This window comes from Phoenix dactylifera, unplaced genomic scaffold (assembly GCF_009389715.1).
Source record: "Phoenix dactylifera cultivar Barhee BC4 unplaced genomic scaffold, palm_55x_up_171113_PBpolish2nd_filt_p 000618F, whole genome shotgun sequence".
NCBI classification, from domain to species: Eukaryota; Viridiplantae; Streptophyta; class Magnoliopsida; order Arecales; family Arecaceae; genus Phoenix; species Phoenix dactylifera.
The window spans coordinates 225,685-251,667 of NW_024068013.1; the positions used below are offsets into that span (position 1 = coordinate 225,685).

At 40.9% G+C, this 25,983-nt stretch overlaps 2 protein-coding genes and 1 non-coding gene across 3 annotated transcripts; 2 read left to right on the forward strand and 1 right to left on the reverse strand.

Annotated features, from left to right (window-relative positions):
* Positions 1-3,694: 3,694 nt before the first annotated feature.
* Positions 3,695-3,803, forward strand: LOC120106751. Its single transcript, XR_005508799.1, has one exon. It is a non-coding gene; the product is annotated as a small nucleolar RNA R71 (small nucleolar RNA).
* Positions 3,804-14,626: 10,823 nt separating this feature from the next.
* LOC103698542 (putative pentatricopeptide repeat-containing protein At5g37570) lies at positions 14,627-16,462 on the reverse strand. Its single transcript, XM_008780573.3, has one exon. The coding sequence runs from the start codon at positions 16,460-16,462 to the stop codon at positions 14,627-14,629; it is 1,836 nt and encodes a 611-aa protein (XP_008778795.3).
* Positions 16,463-16,548: 86 nt separating this feature from the next.
* Positions 16,549-17,838, forward strand: LOC103698539 (pentatricopeptide repeat-containing protein At3g18970-like). Its single transcript, XM_008780571.2, has one exon. It carries the CDS (start codon positions 16,549-16,551, stop codon positions 17,836-17,838), a length of 1,290 nt encoding a protein of 429 aa, XP_008778793.2.
* Positions 17,839-25,983: the final 8,145 nt, after the last annotated feature.

Sequence of the window (25,983 nt, forward strand, 5' to 3'; positions counted from 1 at the left end):
AAGTATCTTCTAACTTAAAAACGATGTTTATGGGTAACATCACTGCAAATCCTCATGAGACAACACTCGTCCACTAGGGTAACCTAGGGGTTTAACGGCTTGTTGCACGTGCTAAGTGCAATCGTAATGCTCTACGAAAGTGAGTATTTATTTTAATTCATGCATATTAATAAACAATACTTTTGCACTCTCATTTTATCATTTTCACACTAAATTGCTAGAGACCAGCAATAAGCTAGTTGGGGGGGTGTGATGAGAGTACAAAAGTAAAATTTTCATATTATCTTAATTAGTATTATAGCTAATCTTTATTAATAAAATTAATTAATTAATGTTTTATCTGTGTCTGAGTGCATGTAATTCAAAAGACCCAATAATGCTGGATTTTAGCCCAATGCCTGGTAGTTCGAGCTTAACAAATTCCCCTGTGTCCGTGATGAGGCGACTCAACAGTTCCTAACATAAAATTTCCATGTATCCACATCAATGAGTTGAAGCAAGTGATTTCCCAACATCTTCAAGTGTCCCTGTGCCGTCTCGAAAGTCCCAAAACAATTCAATCCGTTTGCCATCAACTTCCCAATGTTTAAGTCCTCCAACCGACCGTGGCAACATTCCATTTCCTCTGTTTTGGAACAAACCCAGCACTCAGCTCTTCAACCGTCGCCACATTCCATCCGTTCGAGCACACGAGGAGTTTCCCACTTTTCCCAACCGATCATGGCATCTCCTCAGAGTCCTTCCATCTTCCCTGTTTCTTCCCAGCTCATCCACAAATCCAGCAGCTGTGAGGAGTCTTCTCAACACCCCAACGGTCATCTTCTTCCACACTTCCCAGCCGCATCCCAACCGATCATGGCATCTCAAGCGTTGTGGCATCAACCAGCCACATGGCTTCTTGTCTTCCAACGGATCATTCCAAGCAATAGTGGAAGCATCCCAGCAGCCGAAGATCCCAGGCGATTCAACTTCATCTACCCCGTGCTCATCCATTCCCAAACTTCTACAACGTTTCCAGCTGAAGAATCCCAAGCGATTCAACTTCATCCCGCATCTCAAGCAATCGGATCATCCCCAAACCTCCACGCGTCTCACCAGCCGCGCCTTCAACATGCTATAAAAAGGGGAGTCATCCGGTGGAGGAGGGGAGCCGACGGAAGAAGAAGAGGAGGATCTATCGGCATTATTCCCAGCCGGACAGAATAAAACAGAAAGGGAGAAGGCCGGATACATCCAAGTTCGGGCGAGATAGGAAGAGAGGAGAAGAGGACAGCTAGCCGTGCGACGAAGGAGGAAGAGGCCAAGGGAGGATCTACCAGCGAAGCTCCCTCTTCCGATCAATCCTTTCAGCCGAGCAAGAGAGGAGGAGAGGCCATGGGAGAAGAAGAAAGGAAACAGAGTACTCTGTTTCCTAATAGAAGAAAAAAAAAAAAAAAGGGTTTATGTTTATTTTATTTATTCTATGCTAATCCCTTTTATAAAATTGCTTGCATCTCATATGGATAGCTAAATATCTTTTAGCTAAGGCTAAGGAAAAGCCTAGCATTTTCTTCATGTATTTCATTTAATCATCAATGGGATTTTATTGTTATTGATTTGATTTATGGTGCAGTAAATTTATAGAAATTATTTCAAACTTATATATTTTCTTTGATTTGTTATTTCCCCCGGGTATAACAGATGCTTAGAAATCCTTGTAGTTTAAAATAGAATTACTATAATGCTGCCCATAAAAACTAAATCTATTTTATTATGATTAATAGATGATTTTAGGAAAGCATGATTAAGTGCTAGGCTGAATCCTAATGCCTTAGTTATATTTTTAAATCTGAATATTAGTTAGCTTTAAGTTTTTTTTTTTTGTTCACTGTCAAATCCCTGTGGATTCGATCTCGGACTCACCGAGAATATTACTTTGCTACACCCTATACTTGGGGTATTCTACATTTAATTTTCCTTTTTAAAAGAGCAAGATTAAAAACGTAGCACTTTAGCTAACAAATATTCTTTTGCGATGGTTTCAACCCAATCAACCTCCTTACTCTCTTCGGGATCATTGGGTTGTTTGCACACATTAAAAATGTTCAGTTCTAAGGTCATGTTTACCAAAAGAAAGCTTCATGACGCCATTCCTACAATTAATCAATGCATTAGAAGTTGCAAGGAATGGACGTCCTAAAATGACTGGAATCTGAGATCGTGAGTTCGAAGCCGGATGTGTGTCCAATATGATAAAATCGACAGGAAAATAGAACTTGTCTACTTGGACTAATACATCCTCGATAATCCTCCTTGAAATTTTAACTGACCTGTCAGCTAATTGCAAAGTGACGGAGATTGGCTTCAACTCACCTAAACCAAGTTGCTCATATACAGAATATGGCAACAAATTCACACTCGCCCCTAAATCTAACAATGCTCGCTCTATCCTAAAGTCGCCTATGATGCATGAGATGGTTGGGCAACCTGGATCCTTAAATTTAGGGAGAATGTTGTGCTGCAAAATAGTACTCACATTTTCAGTTAAGAATGCCTTCTTCTTAACATTTAATCGGCGCTTGACAGTACACAAGTCCTTCAAAAATTTGGCATATGAGGGTACTTATTTAATTGCATCAAGAAGAGGTATGTTGATCTTTACTTGCTTAAAAAGCTCAAGAATTTCAGAATTAGGTTCAAGCTTTTGCAATGGCTTTAACCGTTGTGGAAAAGGTGGAGGAAAAGGACATTCTACTTTCTCGGTAGAAGTTGGGACCTCAATTTTTTCTTTGTCCCTTTCATCGGCTTTGGGAGCATCAGAATTAGAAGTGACCTGCGGTCTTAATGGGACGGTCTGATTAATGACTTTTCCATTACGCAAAGTCATGATGCTCTTTGCATGTTCTGTATGCGAACTAGAGGGAGCCGTATTATTACTACCGTGCACTTGTGGGTTAGGTTGGGGTTGAGCTGGAAGCTTACCCTTCTCTTGGGTACTTAGGACGGTAGTCAACATTGACAATTAGTTCCTTATGTCTTCAAAATTTCGAGTATTTGAGCATTGATATTAGCGTGACCTTGTAGAAAAGTTTGTATGGATTGCAAGGTATCCTCGATATTTGGCTTTTGAGAGGGTGGTGATGCAAAAGTAGAATGTGCAGGTGGAGGAACTGAATGGTGTGACTGTTGAGGATGATCATTTCTCCACCTAAAATTTGGATGATTCTTCCAACCAGGATTATAGGTATTCGAGTATGGATCGTTATAAGGCTTTTGGTAGGAGTTCATAGCATTTGCTTGATCGTGCAAGACTTTTTTGAATGCCGGTATGGTGGGACAATCTGTAGTAGTATGACCCGATATATCGCAGATACCACAACACTCGTTTCTAAGCTCTATAGTCTTGACAGGCTCAACCTTCCTAAGCTCAATTTCTTCTACCTTCTTAGTGAGGGCTGCCATTTTAGCGTGAAGATCATCCTCAGTTCTGAGGTTGTAAAGGCCTCCCTGTACAGAGCTAGTAGGCTTAGGCAAAGACTTGTTGTTTCTATCCCCGTTATCCCAAAGTTGGGCAGTCTCAGCAAGGGAATCCAAATACTCCCATGCCTCATCAGGTTGTTTTTCTAAGAATCTACCATTGCACATGGTCTCTACAAACTGTTTCAACTGTGGAGATAAACCTTCATAAAAGAGGCTAATGGTTCTCCAAGTTTCGAATCCGTGATGAGGGCATGAGAGAAGAAGGTCTTTAAATCTTTCCCAACATTCATAAAATGTTTCATTATCTTTTTGTTGGAAATTGCTGATATGTCTTTTCAAAAAGTTGGTCCTTTGTGTGGGGAAGAACTTCTTTAAAAATTCTCTCTGCATATCTTGCCAAGTTCTTATTGATCTAGGTCGCAAAGAGTTTAGCCATGTTTTGGCCTTATCCTTTAGAGAGAAAGGAAACAATGTCAACTTGAGGACATCCTCGGTGACGTTTGGCACTCTAAATGTAATGCTCAATTCTTCAAAATCCTTTAAATGAAGATACGGACTTTCGGACTCTAACCCATGAAACTTGGGCAGCAATTGGATTACCCCAGGTTTGATGTCAAAATGTCCTACATTATCAGAAAAAATTATGCATGAAGGCTGACTAGTCATAGCCGGTTGTAGGTATTGTCTTAGAGTCATAACATGGGGTTCTCGTTCTCGATTGTGGTGACTCCCCGCATCTTCATTTAAATCAGCCATCTCACAAGGTGTGAGATATTGCGAAGGAATTTCAGGGGTATGTCCTAATGGATGATCTAAAGTTGTACGATTTAATCGACCGGTGTCGTCCCTATTCCACTTTAGCATGCAAAATATTTCCCTCTCTTTTTTTTCTGTTTTTTTAAAAAAAATAATAATAAATATAAGTACCAACTAAAGATACCCTAAAACGACACCCTAAAATAAAAATCTATTCACAATCAAACATGCAACAAAACATTACACCTCAATTTCTAATGTTTTTCTTAAATTTCAAGACAGCTCCTAACTGGTTTGAAGAGGGTACCTAAGCCTCCAATCCGGTCTAATGAACCAAGTTGACCAGGTAAGCTCCCAGGTAAGTGGAGAGGTCACGATGCGTTCGCAAAGGTCCCACTTAAAACCCACTTGCCTCGAACAGATGAATTGTCTCCCTTATAGGGACAAAGCTTGCCTAGACATCAACTAAGCCACAGAGCAAAATTGGTGCAACTTTCGGTGGTCTTCGTCCTATTGAGCTCGAATGTCCTTAGGGGCCAATGTCTAGTTGATTTTAGTTAAGCTTAGGATATTTATGCACTGGGGTGATTTTTGGGCTAAGGACGAGTGATGAAATCCCGACCTTATCTTTTTAAATGGGTTCAGCCCTTAGAATATTTTATGCTGATGCTTTATACTATATGCAACAATCAAGAGATTTTTTTTTTAATGTTTTATGACATGACATTAAATTTCATTGAATAGGTGATTAAGCAAATTATTTTTTTTTTAAATTTTATGAGTTGAAGTTTGAAATTTGAATTCTGAAATTTGAAATTTGAAATTTTAGTTTTTCCTCTTTTTTTTTTAAATTTTTGAATAATCACCCTTGATCTTTTCTCAATTTTTTTTTATTGATTTTCAATTAGCAACAAGGGGTAATGAGATATAATAACAATAAAATTCTGATTCTAAAAAAAATTAAATGCAGAAAATTTAAAACAGAAAGCAGCAAGGTTTCGTATTAATCTAATGGTCTTAAAGGTCTCAGAATGTCAATCAGACCGTTAAAATTATTGAAAAATGTGTCTTTCACTAGCTGACCAAATTTGAGTCCAATCAGACGGCTAATTTCTATGATATCAGAGGTTGATGCAAACTGTGCAGGGAATTAAAAATAGTAGTAAAGATTTAATTTATTTTTTTTTCAAAAGAAAAATACTAACTACTAAGGTAAAAATTAAATCTAAAATTATACTAATAACTCAGCCGTTCTCCGGCAACGGCGCCAAAAATTTGGTGCAAAAATAAAATTGCTCTCCCAAGTGCAGGAGAATCGCACAAGTAATATAACTCAGGAGTCCGAGGTCGATTTCTCAGGGAACGATCTATAGATTATTAGCGTAATTTTTAGATGTAATTTCTAGGTGATTTTCAAAAATTAAAAGCAGAGGATTAATAGATAATTAAACAAAGTTCAAGAATATAGAGAAGACTAGGGATCTGGAATCCTCCTTGACAATATTACTTTCAATAAATAAACTCGGCGATTCTTGATTAAAGATTAATATGATAGAGTAGTTCTAATCATGGAGTATACAATCTGAAAACATGAATTCAACATCTGAGTATTTATCGTGCCGGTTACGTCTACGACAAATCAAACATCGAAACAATCCATGCATCAATATATATATAAACCATAAAAGATCCATCTAATAAATAAATATTCAAGAATTCAAAACATACCAATGGATATAAAACAATTAGAATAAAAGTTTAGAGTATACTTGATGAAAGCAACATGGCAAGGATTCATCCATCACCCTTTGCCAAAAGAGTTAGCAAGCTATTACAAACATCAACTCCCCTATTTTTTTTTCTTTTTCTTTTCCGAAACAGGGCATACCCTGTTTCTTTTTCTTTTTTTTCTTCTTCTTCTTCTTCCCACAAATCAGCCCCTCTGTTTTTCCGAATCAGAGCTCCCTTTCCCAGTCGAGAAGGCCCTTTTCATATAGATCGCCCCAGAGCCCATGGACAAGCTAGGATTCCCCTGATCGCGCGTGGAGAGGAGGTGACAACGGAGCGGATCCGGCGCTGATGGGTGCGACGCTTCACGGGATGCTGGGGTCTTGGGCTCAGGCGGACGCTGTGGAGGAGATTGCGGGCGGATCCGGCGCTGAGGGGGTCTGATGCTGGTCCGGCACGTGAGGCAGGCTCGTGGAAGAAGAGGAGGCAGATAGCTGGGAGATTGAAATGGATGAGAGCTGCGGCAGGATCTTCGAACGCTGGGATCCTGGGACGCTGCTCACGGACGGCTGTAGGCGGGATCACATGCTGAAGAACGGACTCGGAATCTTTGAAACGGTGAGGGAGGCGGATGCTTGGGAGGTGATCGTGGCTGCTGTGGAGGAGCGTTGATCGGGTTGTGAGGCTGAGAAGGAGGAGAACACGGACGAGACGAGTGCCGGAGGTGATCGCGGACGCGGACGACGTGCGGATGCTGGGAATGAACACGGGAGAATCACGCTGAGAGCTGGACGCGTGAATGGAGGAGGCGGACGCTGGGGGGTGATCGCGGTCAAGACGGGAAGGGAGCTGATCACTGGTGCGGATGGAATCAGGATGCTAGGATTGGGTGCGGGAGATCAGATCACAGATCCTAGCTCACGGACGGCTGGAAGCTTTAGTTGCATTACGGAATTTGGGGAGTCGCTTGGGTGCGCGGAAGAAGAGTCATAGACTCTGTTCTGCAGTTGGAAGGATGCATCCTTTTTAGATGAATTTATATAAAATAATGTTAAAAATTATAATAAGTGCTAAGGATAAAATATTAATCATGCAAATGTTAACATCTATTATTTATCATTATTTTGCTAGCATTAGGCTAAGTTAATTGGTACTTAGATCGCACTTTTGTGCTCTCATCACAGCTCGCGATCGCAATCGCCCGTGGGATTGCCAAGGAGATCACCCACAGGATCACGATTGCGATCCCGATAGCAAGAAAAGAAGACGGGACAATAACATAATTTCAAAATTTTATTTTATTTTTAATTAATATAAATATGATTTTTTTAACGGTGTTAGAACAAACGTTATATTAGGGTAGGGCATTTATATAATAATAGTGTTTTATGATGGTATAGATACAAATATAAATTTTAAGAGGGTATTCACGCTAAATATTTAGAAGGATATCAATGCAAAAAAAATTTTTTTTTTAATATCAAGTTGAGTTCGAACTTAGATATTAAGATTCAATCAATCTTGAGTCAAGTTTCGAGCCTGAGTAATTCGAATTAAGTCGAACTCAAGCCTCTAGCTACTCGACTCGCCTCGGCTCGATTGCACCCCTCCTTGTTACAATCTACCTGAATGTTGATATTAACTTGTTGTAAGAATAAGTGCAAGAATATTAGTTGACTAGTACCTGATTTGAAAGCCCATGAAAATGTGCATATCCTTCTAATAATACTTGAGAATTGGATGCTGCGGTGCATATTGGCGTGGACTTTACCGTTGTCAATGCAACCACTTTATGATTAGCCATAGGCATGGGAGGTGATGATTTGGCTTCCTATATATTGCTTAGCATTTTGGATTAGAACTTCTACAGATCTGACGATATTCCAATTGTTAATTAAAGTAACCAGGATAATCTTGCTGTCTGTGTGGTTAGAGATAGTTAATGATTATAATCCTATATACGAATGCCAGTTAATTTCAGAATAAGGAAGAGCAAAATAAGTAGAATAAAATGGAGTGCATGCACCCCAAGTTACAACCGATAGGATATGTGGTAATTTATCTAGAAAAATTATCTACGAATATATTCTTCCCTATAATTTCGATTATACTTACATCCGAAGATTTTCAACATTATTAGAGAATTCTGAAGAGATAACCGTGCATGGATAGGATGGCCAAAAACCAGGGCGAAGCAAAGAGACAAGCTGTGCAAATGAATGGTGGTTTTTGCTGCTTACCATTGATTGGTTTTATAGTATTCATTAAGTTGACCTCATGCATAGTTGATGCAATAGAGACAAGGATATAATAGGGGGCATTTAGTAGAAGATATGTGAAGGGAATTGATGATGGTATAAAGACTTTTGGGACTCGTTTGGTTCGCGGGAAAAGAAAGGGGGGAAGTGTGGTCAACGGGAAAGTAATGAGATGCCTCTTATTTAGTTGAAGTTTTCAAATGAGAGAGATGGAAAAGTTATATTCCCATGGGAATATAATTCCCACATTTCATGAGAAAGTCTTTTACATGAGAAACATGAGAAAGTTACTTTCCCATGAGGCGGGAATCACTTCATCTTTATTTTTTTTCCAAAAAGACCCTTCAGCATTAAAGAGGCATTAAAGACCTAATTTTTATTAAAGGTATAATAGAAATTACACATAATATTTCCAGGAAAGTGGATGATCAACCAAACATAAGTACTCTGAAAATCTGTCACTTTCCCATGTTTAACCAAATATGTCAAAAGTACATTCCTAGGCATTATCTTCCTAGGAATTTTCTTCCCAAGAATCATATTCCTAAGAGAAAAAATGCTTTTCGCGAATCAAACGAGCCCTTGGCTAATGGCCTTTAAGGGTGCATTGCACAATGTCTTGTTCCCCGATTATTAAATGCTTCTAGGCATTTGGCTCAATTCCTTTATGGATATTATCTGCGTAATTATCTGTTTTGCTTAGACTAAGCTACCCATCACGCTGATTTGGCATTATTTAGTTTAATAAGAGGTGCTTGGCGAGGACTCCATGCATGATGCCTTGAATGGAAAGCTGATATGCATAAATTACCAAGGTTACTAAGGTATGCGATTATTGGTCCAGGGAGCCCTGTCCATGAAATAGTTTTCCATCAAATCTCATGGATAGCTCTTTTTCTTTTTCTCTTTTTTTTTTCTTTGTTGTAGATATTGCTATCTCTTTTCCAACTTCATGCAGCCATTATCCTGTTCTATGAAAATATAAGAATATACCGCTAGCTCTCAAAGATGGAGAACTTCAAACCAGTCAATACATGATACTGTTCCAGTGATAGAAATAATCATACATGTCAATAATATTGATCGAACATTGCTAATATGAGATTTTTCTGTGCAGGGTTTAATATTAAATATCTTGTATATTTATATACTACATTATTTTGATAACATTACCATAATACCATGTAAAAAGTAATATATTATGGCAATACTAATAACATATTTTGGATGGTACACCTGCAAAAATAGGAGCATGTTAACATTAATATTAATAATAACCCTTAATTAAATAACATTCTATCTGGACTTATCCAAATCAAAAAACAAAATTTGTCATGCCAAATGAATTTCCTAGGAGTGGATCGAAAAACCATTCCTAATTTCACTTCTTGTCAATTAAACATGGCCTGTGCAATGCTAGGTAAGGAGGAACTTTCCTTGTGCCCTAGGTACTTAAACTATCCTATGCTAACCTCTCCGGTGACAATGATTAACTATTTAAAACTTGGTTTCTTTTTCTTAATAAACTCCGTCCCGAGCTACCAAACAAAATTTAAAAATATTCATAGACAATAAGAAGTACGGTATAAAATATAGGTGAATTTCTCCATATAGGAGAATAGGAGAAGTGGACTTTATGGAAAAGGTAAAATAGTAGGCAGTTGCTACGATGCTCTAATTTTTGTGCATAATTCATTTTCTAACTAATACTAATCTTTGTGTAATTGCAATATGGTGGCCAAGATGGATCATAGTTCAAATACTAGTAGCCGGACTAAATCAGTAATTAACAACTACAGTAATTAACATAATTAAAATAAAGTAGAAGGGCTATCTTGTATGAGACAGTGAAGAACTTTTTACTCATCCCCAGTTCCTGACTCCATATAGAGAAGAGGTAATGAAAGAGGTGATTGGGATGGTGTCAGAGGCAAGGTGAAGGTGCATGACCAAGGTTGAGGAATAGGGTAGAGAAGAATGAGAAACGGTTGTCATTTCCCGTAAGAGTATAAACAAGCCAAACATGAGCCAAGCTCAAGCTAGCTAACCTAATTTCAAGTGGAGCATGAGCTATTCACAATCAGTTTGTTTATGATTTTTTATGAAAAATTGAGATTAGTTTGTAGTAATCAATCTAATTTAATTTAATTTTATAGTTACAATAATTCCATCTATATAATTTATATTAATCTGTACTAAATAATTATAAAATTATTATATTACTATTTTATATAATATAATAATAAATAAAATAATATATAGTATATAAATTATTTTAATTATTATTTTGTGCTAATTCGAGCTGAACTCGTGCTAGCTCATGAATTGCTTGGACTATTTTCTAGCCTAACCGTAGGAGTAAAATATAGAAAAATAAATGGCAACCATCAATCTACCAATTGATTGCATGTTTAATTTCATACATACTATCACTTAGACTAGGATTCAATTATTAATTTCAATAAAAAATAACAAAAAGTTACTATAACCAAACCCTAGATGGTAGTCTAATGAAGGAGGAGTCGCATGAATCTCTTCGCAATGGCTTCTTTATTAGACTTAAATTCTTTGAAGCCCTGCAGCCGATCAAGTTTACCATTTTGTTTCCACTAGAGGAAGCCAGGTTATTCGTTAGTTGATTCTTTTCATCCTGAATCACGAGGGCATTATATAAACTATTTTAAAGCATGTAATTTAATTGAATGGCCACAATGCCGAGTTAAGCTCTCAGAAGAAGGGCCACCCTCTTTCAAGGTGGAAAAAAAAAACACTCTCAGAGTGGAACACTACCTGCAGGTTTCCATGCTAACGAGGGGCATCCTCTTTATCTCCGCCAAAGTCCTCGGAGGCCTTTGAGGGAGAAGAAGAGCAAGCACCTCGGATTTCATCGCCGACTAATTAACAATCTGTTTCTGATAATCCTCTCCAGTTGAAAAGATACTGCATAACTCTGCTCCTCATTTAGCTTGGTAAGATTGAAGGACTCGACAACTACTCTTAGTTGCCAAGCTAAACGGAGCACATCCATATATTTATAGTAGGATAAAGGAGTTGAAGTGCTGTGCGCCAAGGCCATGGATTGTTCCCTCTAATCTCAGCCATTTCTATATTATTCTTTATCTTACCTGTTTAGGGCCACTTGTTTTTGAACTTCCATGATATAGATGGACTTTGATCATATATGGTGAAGGATGTTCTAGGTGATTGTTGTAGTACTAGTAACTTCGATAGAATCAGTTCTTAACTGGGGTCGGCAGAAACTTGGATATCGAGTCACTAGGTGTCCATTCTTGTTCATGGGAAGACAAGATACACTTCTAATGCACGTTCACTAGAGACTATATTCCTAGTTGATCTTGTTAATGAGATCTTATCCATAATCTAGAAAAGTGAGCGCAAGGTCAATTAGCATTTAGCTATAGCCCTGAATTTTTCGACAATGAATTGTTCCAAAGTATGACAAGATTTTGTAGACACTGAGGTGGGGCCAGAGCTAACCAATATCTTCGATTTGGGTGTTCCTGGCCGCATCATCCCCAGGGAGAATTGGTTCATGAGCTAAAGCTAGTGTCTAGTGGAGCCCAAGTGGCTTGTTCCCTTCACGTTGACTTGATGAAAAATATGTCAAACAACATTATTTTCTTTCTCTGAAAACAAAAAGTCGAGCACTAGAAGTTGCCCACAAGTTTTGGCACTTGTCTTCATCAGGTGAGGAATACCAATATTCTCGTTAGTGGCACCTCTCATTTTCGTAAAAGATAAGATAATTTGTTGGAGTATCTAACACGCCCCCGACCCTAGAATCACAATTCGAGGTATGACAGCCGCCGCATACTCACAGAGCTGGCCCTATAAGCATGCAAGATGTTCAACTTGCCAATGAATTCAATATAACCTGTGAACTATACAATTCATACATAGGAGATAGTGAATATTAGAATAAATAAACTATTAACCCAAAATATTGCATATATTATACACGCCACACAAGTCATACCACAGAGATTCTTCTAAATTTTACAACCCTAAACTTTTAGTGTTTAAGTTATTTATACATCATTCGGAAAACATTATAATATACACACACTAATCAAACCAATTATACTATCTACAAGAACTGCATTGCCTCTAATATTTTTCTAAATGTCGATACTAGTCTAGAGTCTGGAACCTGGATCTGAAAAAATAGATGAAGATTATGAGATTCACAAGTTAGTAAGTAACATGTATACTTTATAAAACAAATTCAAGCCATATTAATAATGCGATTCCTTTAAATCATATGACATAGCATTTATTATCAACAATTTCCATGTTCTAAAATTGCATATTATCTTTTCAATAATATCAACAAAAAGAATCAATACATCATATTAGAGTCCAATATGGGCCATTATCATAACGTACTCATATTTATATACTAGAATTCAGGTACCCAGTCCTTTTAGCTCTACAACCCTAATTGCAGCGCATGTATACCCCTATGGCTAAGGTATCACCATGATAACCCTTGTGGTGGGGTCACCACGAAGACCCCCATGATAGGGATCACCACGATCACTCCCATGCCAGGGTCGCAACACTATATCTCTATGGCAGGGTATCACCATGATCACCCCCATGGTGGGGATCATTATACAATCAAGTCCGAACTTATACATAGTTGCGCTAAGATTTAGATGATACATACATACATACATACATACATACATACATACATACATACGTGCATATATATATATATAATTATAATTTAAGCATTTTTTTTTATGAAACTGCTTTGAAGTGTACCATCCAATATGCAATATTTATGATTTTATATGCCTGATCCAATCATAATAGGTATCACCATCCAATTTAATTAACAGAACCAAAATCACTAGTTAATTATCCATATTTATAGAGATTTCATACGTGACTATATTTGAATTTATCATAATAATTTATACCATTTTGAATAATTTATATGACAAGAGTAACATGTAAATCAGACAGATAAAATATGGTTTGGACTATTCTCATCATGGAATAGCTTCCACGAGCTTATGCATGTAATAGTGTCCATGGGCTTACATGTACGATAGCTTTCAATGGTTTACATGTGGGCTAGCCTCCACAAACTTATGTGTGGGATAGCCTTTACGGGTTTACATGTGGAATAGCCTCCACGGGCTTATGCGTGGGATAGGATCTACGAGCTTATGCATGAAATTTCGTCAGTTATGGACTGGGTCATGATTTTGGTTAGTTCAAAGATGGAAAAATATTGCTATGAAACATGAAAATCAAGTTAATGAAAAATAGATGATATGACATAAGAAACTGTTCCTCTGAAAGGTGGCTTGGAGCTGGCTGCCGACGAGATTGGTGCTATGAGGGCGGGGACTAGGCATTCAACCTCAGTGCCCTAGGTGCTGGTTGGATGAGACCGTGGACCACGCTCTATTTCAGTGCGAGCTAGCTAAGAGGATCTAGAGGCTCGTCGATATCCTGCTGAATGCTCGATGCCATTCGGGCCCCTTAATGCAGGCGCGTAGATGGTGAGCCACCACCCCTCAGACTCGGTACGTGGCTATAGTAGTGACTTATACTGCTTACCATATCTAGCTGATCATGAATTTCTGGACATTTAGAAAGAAAAACCCTACACCTAGGTTCGTCGTGCAGTGGGCCCACGTATAGGTGGAGAAGATCACCCATGTAGGTCCATTGGATGAGCCTTAAATAGCCCGAGGCATCTGAGGCTCTACATCTTCTCTTGTAGCACCACAGACGATGTTCTTCACCTAGGAGCCCTCGCCCATGAGTTTTCTCAAGATCAATTTCAATAGATGCGTGTTAGATGGTGGCATGGCGAGTGATGTAAGTTTCGCCATCAGAGGTCCGGACTCTAGGATAATTGTTACTGGTGGGTGCCAGATCTTCGACACTTTTATTCTAAGGGCAGAGCTGAGAGTGGCGTAAGCTGGTCTGGGTCATGCCCGACGTGTTATATGGGCCAGAGTAGTCTTGCTCGAGAGAGATTCGGCCATGGTGATCGGCTGGATCTAGGAGGCACTGTTGCATGGGTGGGTGTCACCCATTGCTCCGGGATATTTGGACCATGGTTAATGGTGACGTTGCCTTTCAGGCCGAGCATGTTTATAAAGAGATTAATGGAGCCACGGATTAGGTGGTCTTGTTTGTGGCCGATCACTCGAGAGAGGAGCCTGTGGGTTGGAAAAAGGGAGTTGCCTAGAGCACTCCAAGACTTGCTATTTTATAGCTTTTTTGCATATATCTATACTAGAAGTATATGAATTATCCACCGCAAAAAAAAAAAAAAAAAAAAAAAAAAAAAAAAAAAAAGGGCTACGTCCAAACAGACGAAGCACCAACAACAGGGACTAACCCCATCCAAAGCACAGCGTATTAAATTCCCTTCTCTATTTCCTAGAGCTCTCATTAAACGCCCCAATTCCAGTGAGGTAGGCCTGGTCCTTGAGCTGCCACCACAGCAACTCCAACACCATCTCCAATCCAGCATCATAGACTTCCCCTGTCAAGAACTTCCTCACATTCCCTTCCACCTCCACCCAACTGCACCCTGGGGGCTTCTTCATCCCTCGGCTCCTCATCAGTGCCCGCACCCTTGCCACTCCCTCCCACCTCCGAGCCTTCGCATATATGTTCGACAACAGCACATAGTTTCCGGCATTTTCTGGCTCCAACTCCATCAAATGCCTCACTGCCTCCTCCCCAATCTCCACATTCGAATAACTCCGGCATGCACTCAAAAGTGCTCCCCAGACACCAGCGTTCCTTCGAACACCTGGAGGCATGTCATCAGTGATCAACCTATAAGCTTCATCGACCCATCCAGCCCGGCCGAGCAAGTCGACGACACACATGTAATGTTCGACGGTCGGAGCAATGCAGTACTCATCCTTCATCATTTGAAAGTATCCCCTCCCCTCGTCCACCATGCCAGCATGACTGCAAGCATTTAAAACCGAAACAAAACAGATGGCATCAGGCTTCAAACCGGCTTCTTTTAATTCATCAAACACTCCAATAGCATCCTTGCCGCGCCCATGAATGCCAAATCCAGCAATCATAGAGCTATAGCATATCAGGTCCTTCCGCTTCCACCCTCGAAACAAATCATATGCCCTGTCCAAATCTCCGCATTTGGAATGCAGATCGATGAGCGCAGCCACTGTGTGGCTGTTCAATAGCTCGGCATGGCGATGGTCGATGTAGTTTTGGATCCAATTCGCCAAACTTCGAGACCCTGACTGGGCACACACAGAGACAATGGTTGCAATGGTGGCATGGTTGGGCTCCACCTTGCATTGGCCAGTGGTGCTCAGCATGAGCTTGAAGAGATTCAGGGCTTCATCATTGAGTTCGGCATGCGAATAAGCCGAGATCATCGCATTCCATGTAGCAACATCGCGCTTGGTCATCTCATCAAACATCGACCGAGCAGCCGATATATCCCCACACTTGCCATAGCCAGTGATCATGGCAGTGCTCGCCACTGGGCTCTTCTCTCCATTAGCTAATGCCGACTCAAAGATCTCGAGGGCAAAATCCATCTGACCCAACGCAGCGTAGCCACCAATCATCTCAACCCATGTGAAAGTGTTCTTCTCGGGCATACTCTCGAATAAGCAACGGGCAGCCCCCATATCCCCGGCCTGGGCATACACGGCGATCATCGTATTCCAAGCTTGGACATCCTTCAGTCCATATCTAAGAATGTTATCAAACACCTTACGTGCTTCCACCAAGCACTTGCACCTTCCGTAGAAATCGATAAGAGTAGTCTGAACACGAGCATCGAGCTGAAATCCATGCTTGAATGCATGAGCGTGAATCTGTCCTCCTTCATGCAAAGCCGATAATTGAAGACAAGCTTTTAATAGGGACGACAAGGTGAATGTGAGAGGCTTTATCCCTGGCCTTCGGCTCATTTGGGTATACAATAATAGAGCCTCTTTCCAAGAGCTACTGCTATTTGACAGCGAATAGCCTCGGATTAAGGCGGTCCAGACGAAGACGTTGGGGTTGCGGACGGCGTCGGCGATGTCTCGGGCGTGATCCAAAAAGCCGAGCTCGGCTAACGTCCGGACGAGCTTCGTGGCGACGAAGTCATTCTGGGACTGGCCGCTGGCCACGACGTGGGCGTGAACCTGCTTCAGCTGGCGGACACCTGCGCACCGCCGCACCAGCCCGACCACGCGCTCCTCCTCCGCTCGGCTCCAACGCCGCGCCATCTATGATCGCACTCCCGCGAGCAAGATGCTTAGCTCTCTTGGAACTTTCGTTGTGCAGGAAGCAGGTGAAGCAGATCCACGCGCAGATGATCGCGAACTCTCTCCTTTGCCAGCCTCTTGCCGTGGGGAAGCTTATCGAGCGCTACTTTGCCGTCCTGGGCGGCGCCGACGACGCCCGTCTCGTCTTCCGGCACGCGGACGTGGAGCCCGAGGGCAGGGCGTTCGTGTGGAACGTGATGATCCGTTGCTGCCCACCGCAAGAGTCTCTTCTTCTTTACGCCCAGGAAATAACGAGGAAGCGAGTAATAATGCCGGATAGCTTCACCTATACCTACGTCCTTAGAGCGTGCGCTCGATTGAGTGCTCTGACAGTAGGAAGGCAGGTGCACGCCCAGATTCTGAAGGCCGTGGTCGCGTCGCCCGTGGCGGTCCAGACGACGGCCATCTACTTCTACGCGAGCTGCAAGGATATCGATTCCGCCCGTCACCTGTTCGACGAAATGACTACCAGAAGTCGCGTGACCTGGAATGCCTTGATGACCGGTTACTGCGTCAACGGTTTGGCCAAGGAAGCGCTGGCTTTGTTGAAAACTATGTTGGAAGAAGGCATGAAGCCCACAGACAGGACTGCTGTGTCCCTTCTCTCTGCTTGCTCTCAGCTCGGAGATTTGGCGATGGCGAGCGCTGCACATGCTTACGTATACAAAACTGTTCCATTTCACCAAGATTGCTTATTTATCGGCACCGGGTTGATCGACATGTACTCCAAATGCGGATGCCTGAGCAGTGCTTCAAGAGTGTTTGAAAGAATGAGCAAAAGAAACGTTTTGACATGGAGTGCGATGATGACTGGCCTCGCATTCCATGGCAAAGGCAAGGCAGCTATGGAGTTGCTGGAAGTGATGGAAAAGGACGGCGTAGCACCCAATGCTATCACATTCACTTGCTTACTCTCTGCTTGCTGTCACGCTGGGCTGGTGGACGAGGGCCTCCACCTGTTCGACGCCATGGACAGGTTCGGCGTCGAGCCTAGAATGCAGCATTATGGTTGCATGGTGGACCTCCTCGGGCGGGCGGGGATGGTGGAAGAAGCTCACGGCTTTGTAAAGAGAATGCCAGTGGAGCCAGACGCAGTTGTATGGAGAGCACTTCTAGGGGCTTGCGTGACCCACGGACACGTCGAGCTCGGCGAGGAGGTCGGGAAGATTCTGCTGCAGATCGAACGGGCAGCGACAACGACACCTAGAACCTGTGAAGACTTCTTAGCACTATCAAACGTGTATGCATCGGCAGAGAGGTGGGAGGATGTCACAGCATTAAGAGAAGCAATGAGGCACAGTGGAGTACGTAACAGAGCAGGTTGCAGTTCAGTTTAAGCTGGATCAAGAGGAAAACGGTGAACTTGTTCAGGGTATAACAAAAAATTAACTTATTTAGAAAGGAAATGAAATCGTCTTCTAGACTTGCAACCACAACAAACATGCACAACGTCAATATCCATGCATGAAAGCGACTCTAGTTACAAACGTGTGCACAAATAAAATTACCAACAGCTAGATTCCCCCTTCGGAACAATTTCTTCAAGCTGGAGCTTACTTTCTAGCGTTCAAGTTGCGCTGTGAAAGAACTGTATAATTACCTGCCACAAGTAAACCATCAAACTGGAAAAGAACAACAAAAATAGAAAACAGATGACCTCATCCTGAGGTAGCTATAATATCAAAAGATCTGATGTGTTAGATGCTAATATCACTATTATCAGTTTCGTCATAGAGATTTAGTTGCATTGACAAATTAATCAATACAAGACAGCATAGCAAAAATCTACATCTTCTATTGCAAAAATAAACATTGTACAAAGCAATACCACCTGGGATATCAAAAATCAAAAAGAGAGGGCAAAAAAATCAACAACACCGGATCCTTGTGAGCGAAATTGTAGTCACATACTTCTTCCTTGATTCTGGATCCGTTCGAGCTCATCATTCTAGTTCCTCGTCATTATAAAACTAGTTCCCAATTAGCTGAATAGAGTGGAAAAGTACAAGCATTCTAGTACCATCATTTTAAAGACTACTCCATGATATGGCTCGGTTTGTCAGCCCTAAAATCAGACGATGACACATATCCAATAAAATCAGCAGCCAATCAAATCTCCGAATAGTCAACATGATCGATTATAGTTTGGTGCAATCATAGTTACTTGAAAAGAAATATTATAACCAATTGGATCAGCAGATAAAGACAACGTTCGATCACGGTGTACCGAAAAATAAATATCTTAGCCTTACTAATCAGCAAATATAGAAAGCAAAACTGCCCATCCCGTGAATCATGGATCCTAACCGTGTAGATTCATAACCTCTCTTCTATAAATACCAGATATGGAGATCTCTCAGGTATGATGAGAAATTTGAATACCATACTCATATTTCTATCTCTCCTTCATCTCTCCTAAATACCAAGTATGGGGACCCCTCAGGTATGATGAGAAATTTGAATACCATACTCTCATATTTCTCTTTCTTTCATCTCTTCTAGTTTCTTTTGAAACTTAACTTAAGCATCGAAGGGTCCCCAACCAACTGGACACATTCCGATGACCCCTTGATTGTTTTCTATGGTTGTAGATCAACTCCAACGTCGTACGATGCTCCTCCAACCCAACTTCATTCATCAGTTCGTCTACCCATCAAGTCAGGTTTTGAGCAGCAACAAATTAGCGCTAGAGGAAGATCTCTTTTTTTGAGTTTTTTCTAAATATTTAAGAGAGATGAACTCCAGACGAAACAATCACCATTCCACCAACTAACCTAAGCAAGACTCTAACAACTCCTGACTTAGCCCTCAACGGTCTCTGACTCCACCACTGGCTTCTAAGGCAGCAATGACTGAAAAGTTTAATTTGCTCGTCCAGCAAGTGCAGGCTCTAGCGAAGATAGTTTGAGATGCAATGTCTAAGAATGAATGACTAAACCAACAAACTACCGTTGCACCACCAGACTGCCAGGATCGCTCAGCACAATACATTGGTCATTACCCTAAGAACTCTAGTCGACATCGAGAAGATGGTCTCCCTAGTGCTTATTCTAAAATAGACTCTAGCTCGAGAGATTTGGAATCCCTCTTGTTTGAAAGGCTCTCCAAGAGAGAAGTCAACCTCAATTGAAGGATCGAGGAGATGAACAACAAAATTAAAGCTATGAGAGAAAAGTAAGCCAACTAGGGAGAAGATATGGAGATTACAACCAATACAACATTCTCCAAGATGATTACGGAAGAACCATTGCTAGAAAGATTTAGGATGCCTTAGTTTGAGGTGTAAGATGGCACCTTTGACCCAATAGATCATCTCAAGAGCTTTAAGACTCTTATGATGTTACAAAGAGCAATGATGCAGTTTTATGCATAGCTTTTTCTGCCACTCCGAGGAAAATAGTTCGCCTTTGGTATTCTGATCTTTGATCAGGATTTGTTTATTCTTTTGATTAGCTTAGCCGCCAGTTCGTGACTCACTTTGTGAGTAGTCGAGGGTAGAAGGACACCACTAGTCCATTCATGGTGAAGAAGAGGAAAGACAAGTTTCTCAAAAGCTATATCAATTGCTTTAATATGATATGTTGGAGATTCATGATCTGGTTTAGAAGACTATAGCATCAATAGTGAGGAGAGGGTTGAAATCTTTGTGTTTCTATTTCTTCTTGGAGAAGAGGACTTTCAAGTATCTAGCTGAGCTGCTGTCTCGAAAAGAAATATATCAAGGCCTAAGAGGCCATGACAACTCGGAGGGAGGCAATTAAAGGTGGAAATGACAAAAGAAGGGGCCAAGAAGAAAGAGAAGCACCAAGAAAGAGGCCTGGACATGAAAGGGACAACTGCTGACGTCCGAGGAACCTGCCACTAAGGTTTGAGGGATATACTCCTTTCAACACACCTAAGGCCTAGATCCTGATGGAGATAGAACATTGAGATTATTTGAAGTGGCCGAAGAATATGATGACCTATTTAGCCCACCTGAATCCCCAAAAGTATTATTGGTTCCATAAGGATTACGTCCACAATACTGAAGAATGCATCCAGTTGGAGGATGAGATCGAGGCTCTTATTCACTGAGGATATCTTGGTTAGTACGAAGAAAACCGATGTTGAAAGAGGAAGCACAGTAGGAAACTTACCCACCTGAGAAGTTGGAAAACCACTAATTTATAGTGGGGTCATTAATACTATTTTAGGTGGACCTGCAGTAAGAGGGTCGAGTTTATCAGTCCGTAAAAATTACGTTCGAGTAGCCCAAGTAGGAGATTAGGCCTTAAAGAGGCCAAGATCCGAAGAGGTCATATCTTTTCTCGAACGCCGACTTGAAGGAGTGCAAACCTCTGATGATGATACAACTGTAATGGCTCTTACAGTAGCAAATTATGATGTAGAATGAATTTAGTGGATAATGGAAGCTCTACAGATATCTTTTCGACGAGGCATTCTAGAAAATAAATTTACCAACAGATCGGCTAAGGAGGATTGGCTCTTATTTGATTGATAGTTTTAGTGACCATACCTATGGAAGGAGTAACCATGCTTCGATCCGGTCACAGCCAACCAAGAATCTCAACAAACGATCGTTGTGATGGACTTCTTATTGTCCAACACACTCACACACACACACACACACACACACACACACACACACACACACACACACAGAATCAAACACATCTTAATATTCCCTGCCCTGTGCTGCATGGACTAGATAATCCGGTTTTTTATTAAAACCAGCTCCACAGAAAGGCAGATTCATTTTGGTCACAATCATAACTGACCTAGAATGGGTTAAAAGCAAAAAGGGCATTTGGCCCTGGGTTTCCACTGATTCTAGCCGACAAAATGCAGCTTCTGACAACATTTTGCAAACACTACCAAAATGATGTCCTTAATAATTTTAGAAAAACATTATAAACTGAATGTGCAGACGAGCTAGCATTAAGCATTTTAGGTCTTTTGAAAAAAAAACTTGTGAGACGAATCCAAATGGCATGTCTATGATAGTCATGCTGCAACATGATAAAAAGAGTATCTAGTATAAGGATCAATCAACAACAAAGCTGTTATTTTCAGTTTACCTTCCTATTAAAGATATGGGAAAACAAGCCTATACTTGACACTTCTCATGAAATTTTATCAAATTGCAGGTAACAGAAAAAGATAAAATAAGACATAGTGATAATCATAAGTATGGAAAGGTTGGTAGAATGTCGAACAAATAAGCTGGGAAGCTTAGGAAGGCCTTAAAGGTGATGAATAATTTCAAGGATTTCTCCGGATTCACATGAACCCACTTGCTGTCATGAGCAAGCAGCAATATGATGGTGAAGTGGGGTCTCACCATCCAATAGGCCATGCCGGGGAGCCTCGGTGTTTCCTTCCTGGCTCTCAAGACATTAGGAGATGGACATGTCAAAAAATTTGTTAGCTACTAGAGAAAGGATAATGAAACTAGGATCGATCCAAATGCCTTGATCTTTAAGGGCTTTGTCAGGATCAAGCGCTACTATTACACCAAAACCGGCAGGTGTTAGTAAAGGCGCAACTTTATTTTCTTAAACTAGCGCAGGGGCCCATAGCGCCACGAGTCGACTCCGACCAAGCCTCGCCCGACTCCGACTCCGACAGGGCCTCATCAGTGGGTTCAGGGACCCCCTAATGGTATAACCAAGACCTATGGCTATGATACCAATTGTCAGGATCAAGCACTTACCATTACACCAAAAGCAATTGCTGTTAGTGAAGGTGCAACTTTATTTTTCTTAAACTAGCGCAGAGGCCCATAGCGCCACGAGTCGACTCCGACCAAGTCTCGCCCTAGGGGAAGTAGAAGGACGAATAACCAACTGTAGGGCTTGGTCAAATCGATCGACCAGGGAAGGATACGGGAAAAGGTCAAACTCCATATCATTTTTCTCCTCAGTTGTTGGAGGTGCGAGAGGAAGGGATGCTGCTATTGATGGACCGGTGCTACCTCTGGATCTAAACCAGAATCAGGGAAGACGTAATTCAAATATGCACTTGGAACCGTTAAATCAATTCCCTATGCCGAATACCACAACCCAGAGATACGAAGGGGTCCTCGGGGAAGCGAGATATCCACGTGTGTCCCCATCATAGGGGCAGACCCAAGCTGTCCACAGGAGAACCTTTAGTCACAAAGCAATAGGTAGCAACCGTCGCCTTTGGACTAGCAGCTCCGACAGAGCCTCGTCAGTGGGTTCAGGGATCCCTTAGTGGTATAACTCACCCTACTCCTCCAGCGCATCCATGTTGGCAGGCGGCAGGACTGACTCGGCCTTTCAGGCCTCCACCAACGTTGACTCGGCCCCTCAGGCCTCCGCCAACAGGCTTTCATTACCATCATACCACCGATCGGAAGATAGATTTGGATAGGATGTAGTTAGAGCTATAATAGAACGAAACTACATTACAAATACTCCTATTGTAGAGTCTTACTTACAATTTAAGTGTAGGATAAAATAAAAAAGAAAAAATAGTTAAGATAAAACTGGATTGGTTGATGTGTTGAAGATCTTTCTTTTAGCATTACAATATGATATTTATAAGTGATGCACATTAACTATCTTGACACTTGTTCTTACCATTGCATACCATATAAGCCACTATTGCCAAGAGTGGTAGGTAGTGCTATCACTTCACCACATCCTAGGTAGTGGCAAAATAAGTGTCATTAATTACTTCTACCACTTGTCCTTATTAGTATGCTACATGGCCCATTTTTGTCATGCACGGTAGGTAGTACCACCACTCTTCTCACTTCTTAGGTAGTTTGACTATTCCTATGTCATGGATATGACAACTAGCATTCTCCACTCTACTAAAGTCCTTATTGTAGATCTATAGCTCTCATTTCCTTTGGTCGACACTATAATTACTCAGTTCATACTTTGGGGTTTTAGCCTATGCCCTTGATTTGGGCCCCTCACTTGAAGGCCTACTCCTTAGTCTATTTTGGAGGGTCTTTCGAAGCTTATTATTTGATCGCCCTTTGGAACACTATTGTCGGTCTGAATGTGGAATAAACAATGCCCCCACATTCTATCTGTTGATGCTTAAGAGAGTGATGGAATATATCTGATACTACATCCATCGACCTTCTAAATGTGAGTCAACTTGGCCGATCAATTTGAAAGAAAAAGCCAAAGAGATCTTTCAAGCTTGAGTAGTAGGTAGAAAATATAGAAGATTTGGTGGAGGTACAACCCATCATCATGTTTCCCTACTAGCATAGAGCTCTATTTATGTATCAATTTACACAATCTTGGAGACCTCCATTGAGAAAGTTGACCACCGGTATAGAAATTTTTCATGTATATGTACAATCTGCACAATCTTGGAAATCTCCATTGAGAAAGTTGACCCCCCGACATAGAAATTTTCCATGTATGGTTGCTGATGAAGGGTGAGTGGTCATACCCCTTAGGGTGGTTGCCCTCTAGCCCTTGGAATAATGGCATATTTCACTGAAGGCTGGTTGAATATTTGCCCCTTATCTATTGCATCTTGGGAACAATCGTTCCCAATAGTAGCGATTTGTGTTGGCATGATTCCATCGACATTTTTTCAACATCATGCATATCGAGATCGCCGAAACCTACTTTGGGATCGATTGTCGGCATAATGCTGTCAGGAACATGGGCGATCATAAGTTTAGCCTGACCCACTGGTCCGCTTTTTGCTTGAGTAATCTATCCTTCACCTCGGTCTTTGGGCCTCTAGGATTTTTTAGGATAACGTACGGCCTTGTCCATCTAATAGGCTGAAGTCTTAAAGTTCTCTACCATGATTTTTTGGTAGGCTAAAGTCCAAAAGTTAGGTTTTCTAAGAATCCTGATGCTTTTAGGTTATGATGTCCTTCAACCTATGGCTTGTACAAGTGCATCATGGTTAACTGCAATTAGGTTTTGATTCTTCAGCCTACCTTTCAGTTTCATGGTATCCTATCTTTTCAGCCTACGTCTCCACCCTGATTCATTACAACTAAACTCTACCCTATCTAGCAAGGATCACATGACTCTCATTTGCTTCGCTCCCATCAAAATCTAATTGATGTGGTGCTTGCTCTTGGGCACTAGTTGGATTATTGAGATGGGATATAAATACCTTCATTAATATCCTACAAAATTTATGCAAAAATATAACTAATATATAAATTAAATATTAAATATGTCAAGGATACTAATATAAAAAGAAAATAGTGAAATTTTATTCTTAAAATAGTTACTTTTTTGATATTATTAGTCAAAAATATTGCAGAAAAAGTATCGCTGCAAAAAGAAAATTATTTGAAGGATATACGCAAATAATGATATGTGAATGGCAAAAAAATGCAATAAGACATGTTGACTGAGGTATATATATGTAAAAATTAAGAAAAATATAGTATTTTTATCCATTTTGCGTTCCACTTACCACTGGCGGTTAAAAAACTAAGTTGAAATTCTTCATCTTGCAATTAAATGGCTGAAGTGCCTTTATATTTGAGGGTCACTATTACGTTAACAAGAAACAATGGTATTAACAAGCAGATAATAGTAATTTAATCGCTTATAGCCTCACTACAAAAAAAATTGGACATTAGCAACGCTTTTTTTGGCCATTAGTGATGTTTTTATGCATCGGTAAAAACCTTCCCAACGCTTTCCTAAGGATCGGTAAAGCGTCGCTGATAGTCAACTTTAAAGACCACGCAATAGCACGTATCTAGTAGGATAGTGATTACGGGTATCGATCCACAGGGATTGAGGTATAGTTGTTTTCTTAAAAAAAAATATTTAAAAGGATGAATTTGTGAAGACTATTAAACTAAGCAATTTAATAAAAGAAAATGCAATTAAAGGGATATCAGTTTAAGAGAACCTAGGGCAAGGAATTCACCACTAACATCGGAACAAGGATTATTTATATTTTATTTCGTTCTTGGATTAACATGCAAATTGGCTACAAGCCTAATAAGCATTTAAATAAAAATTCACAAAAGTAATTTGGGCATAATCCATCTTCAATAGGCATGAAATGTCTACCCTAATCTAAGGTGCCCTAGTGAGGAGATCAGCCTTCCATGAAGTGGTGGATGGCAGCAGCAGCACAGCAGCGGGCTCCCATTCCTTCCTTCTCTTTCTCCTTTGAAATATTCCCAAAATAGCCAAAGTCCTCTCTCTCCTTTGTTTCTCGTGGGACTCTGCCTCCCAAGAGCTTAGTTGATGGGAGAAGCCCACCGTGGGGAAGAAGAATGAATGGAACCGAAGAGAAGCCTGATGGATTCAGAGAAGAGCTGGGATCAGTCCCCCCAATGGGGAAGAAGGATAAATCCCAAAGAAAACCCTCCTCTTTTTATAGCCTCTCAGCCCCCCCCCCCCCGGTTTCGTGCGAAGGATAAGCTTGAATGTGGGATAAGGATGGCTGGCTGGAGTTGATCCGGTCGTTGGAAAAGTTGAGATTTGTTGGCCGCGGGAGAT

What these genes read in the sequence shown, in the direction of transcription:
- LOC103698542 (XM_008780573.3), bottom strand. Translation starts at nt 16,462, where the DNA reads ATGGCGCGGCGTTGGAGCCGAGCGGAGGAGGAGCGCGTGGTCGGGCTG.
- LOC103698539 (XM_008780571.2), top strand. Translation starts at nt 16,549, where the DNA reads ATGATCGCGAACTCTCTCCTTTGCCAGCCTCTTGCCGTGGGGAAGCTT.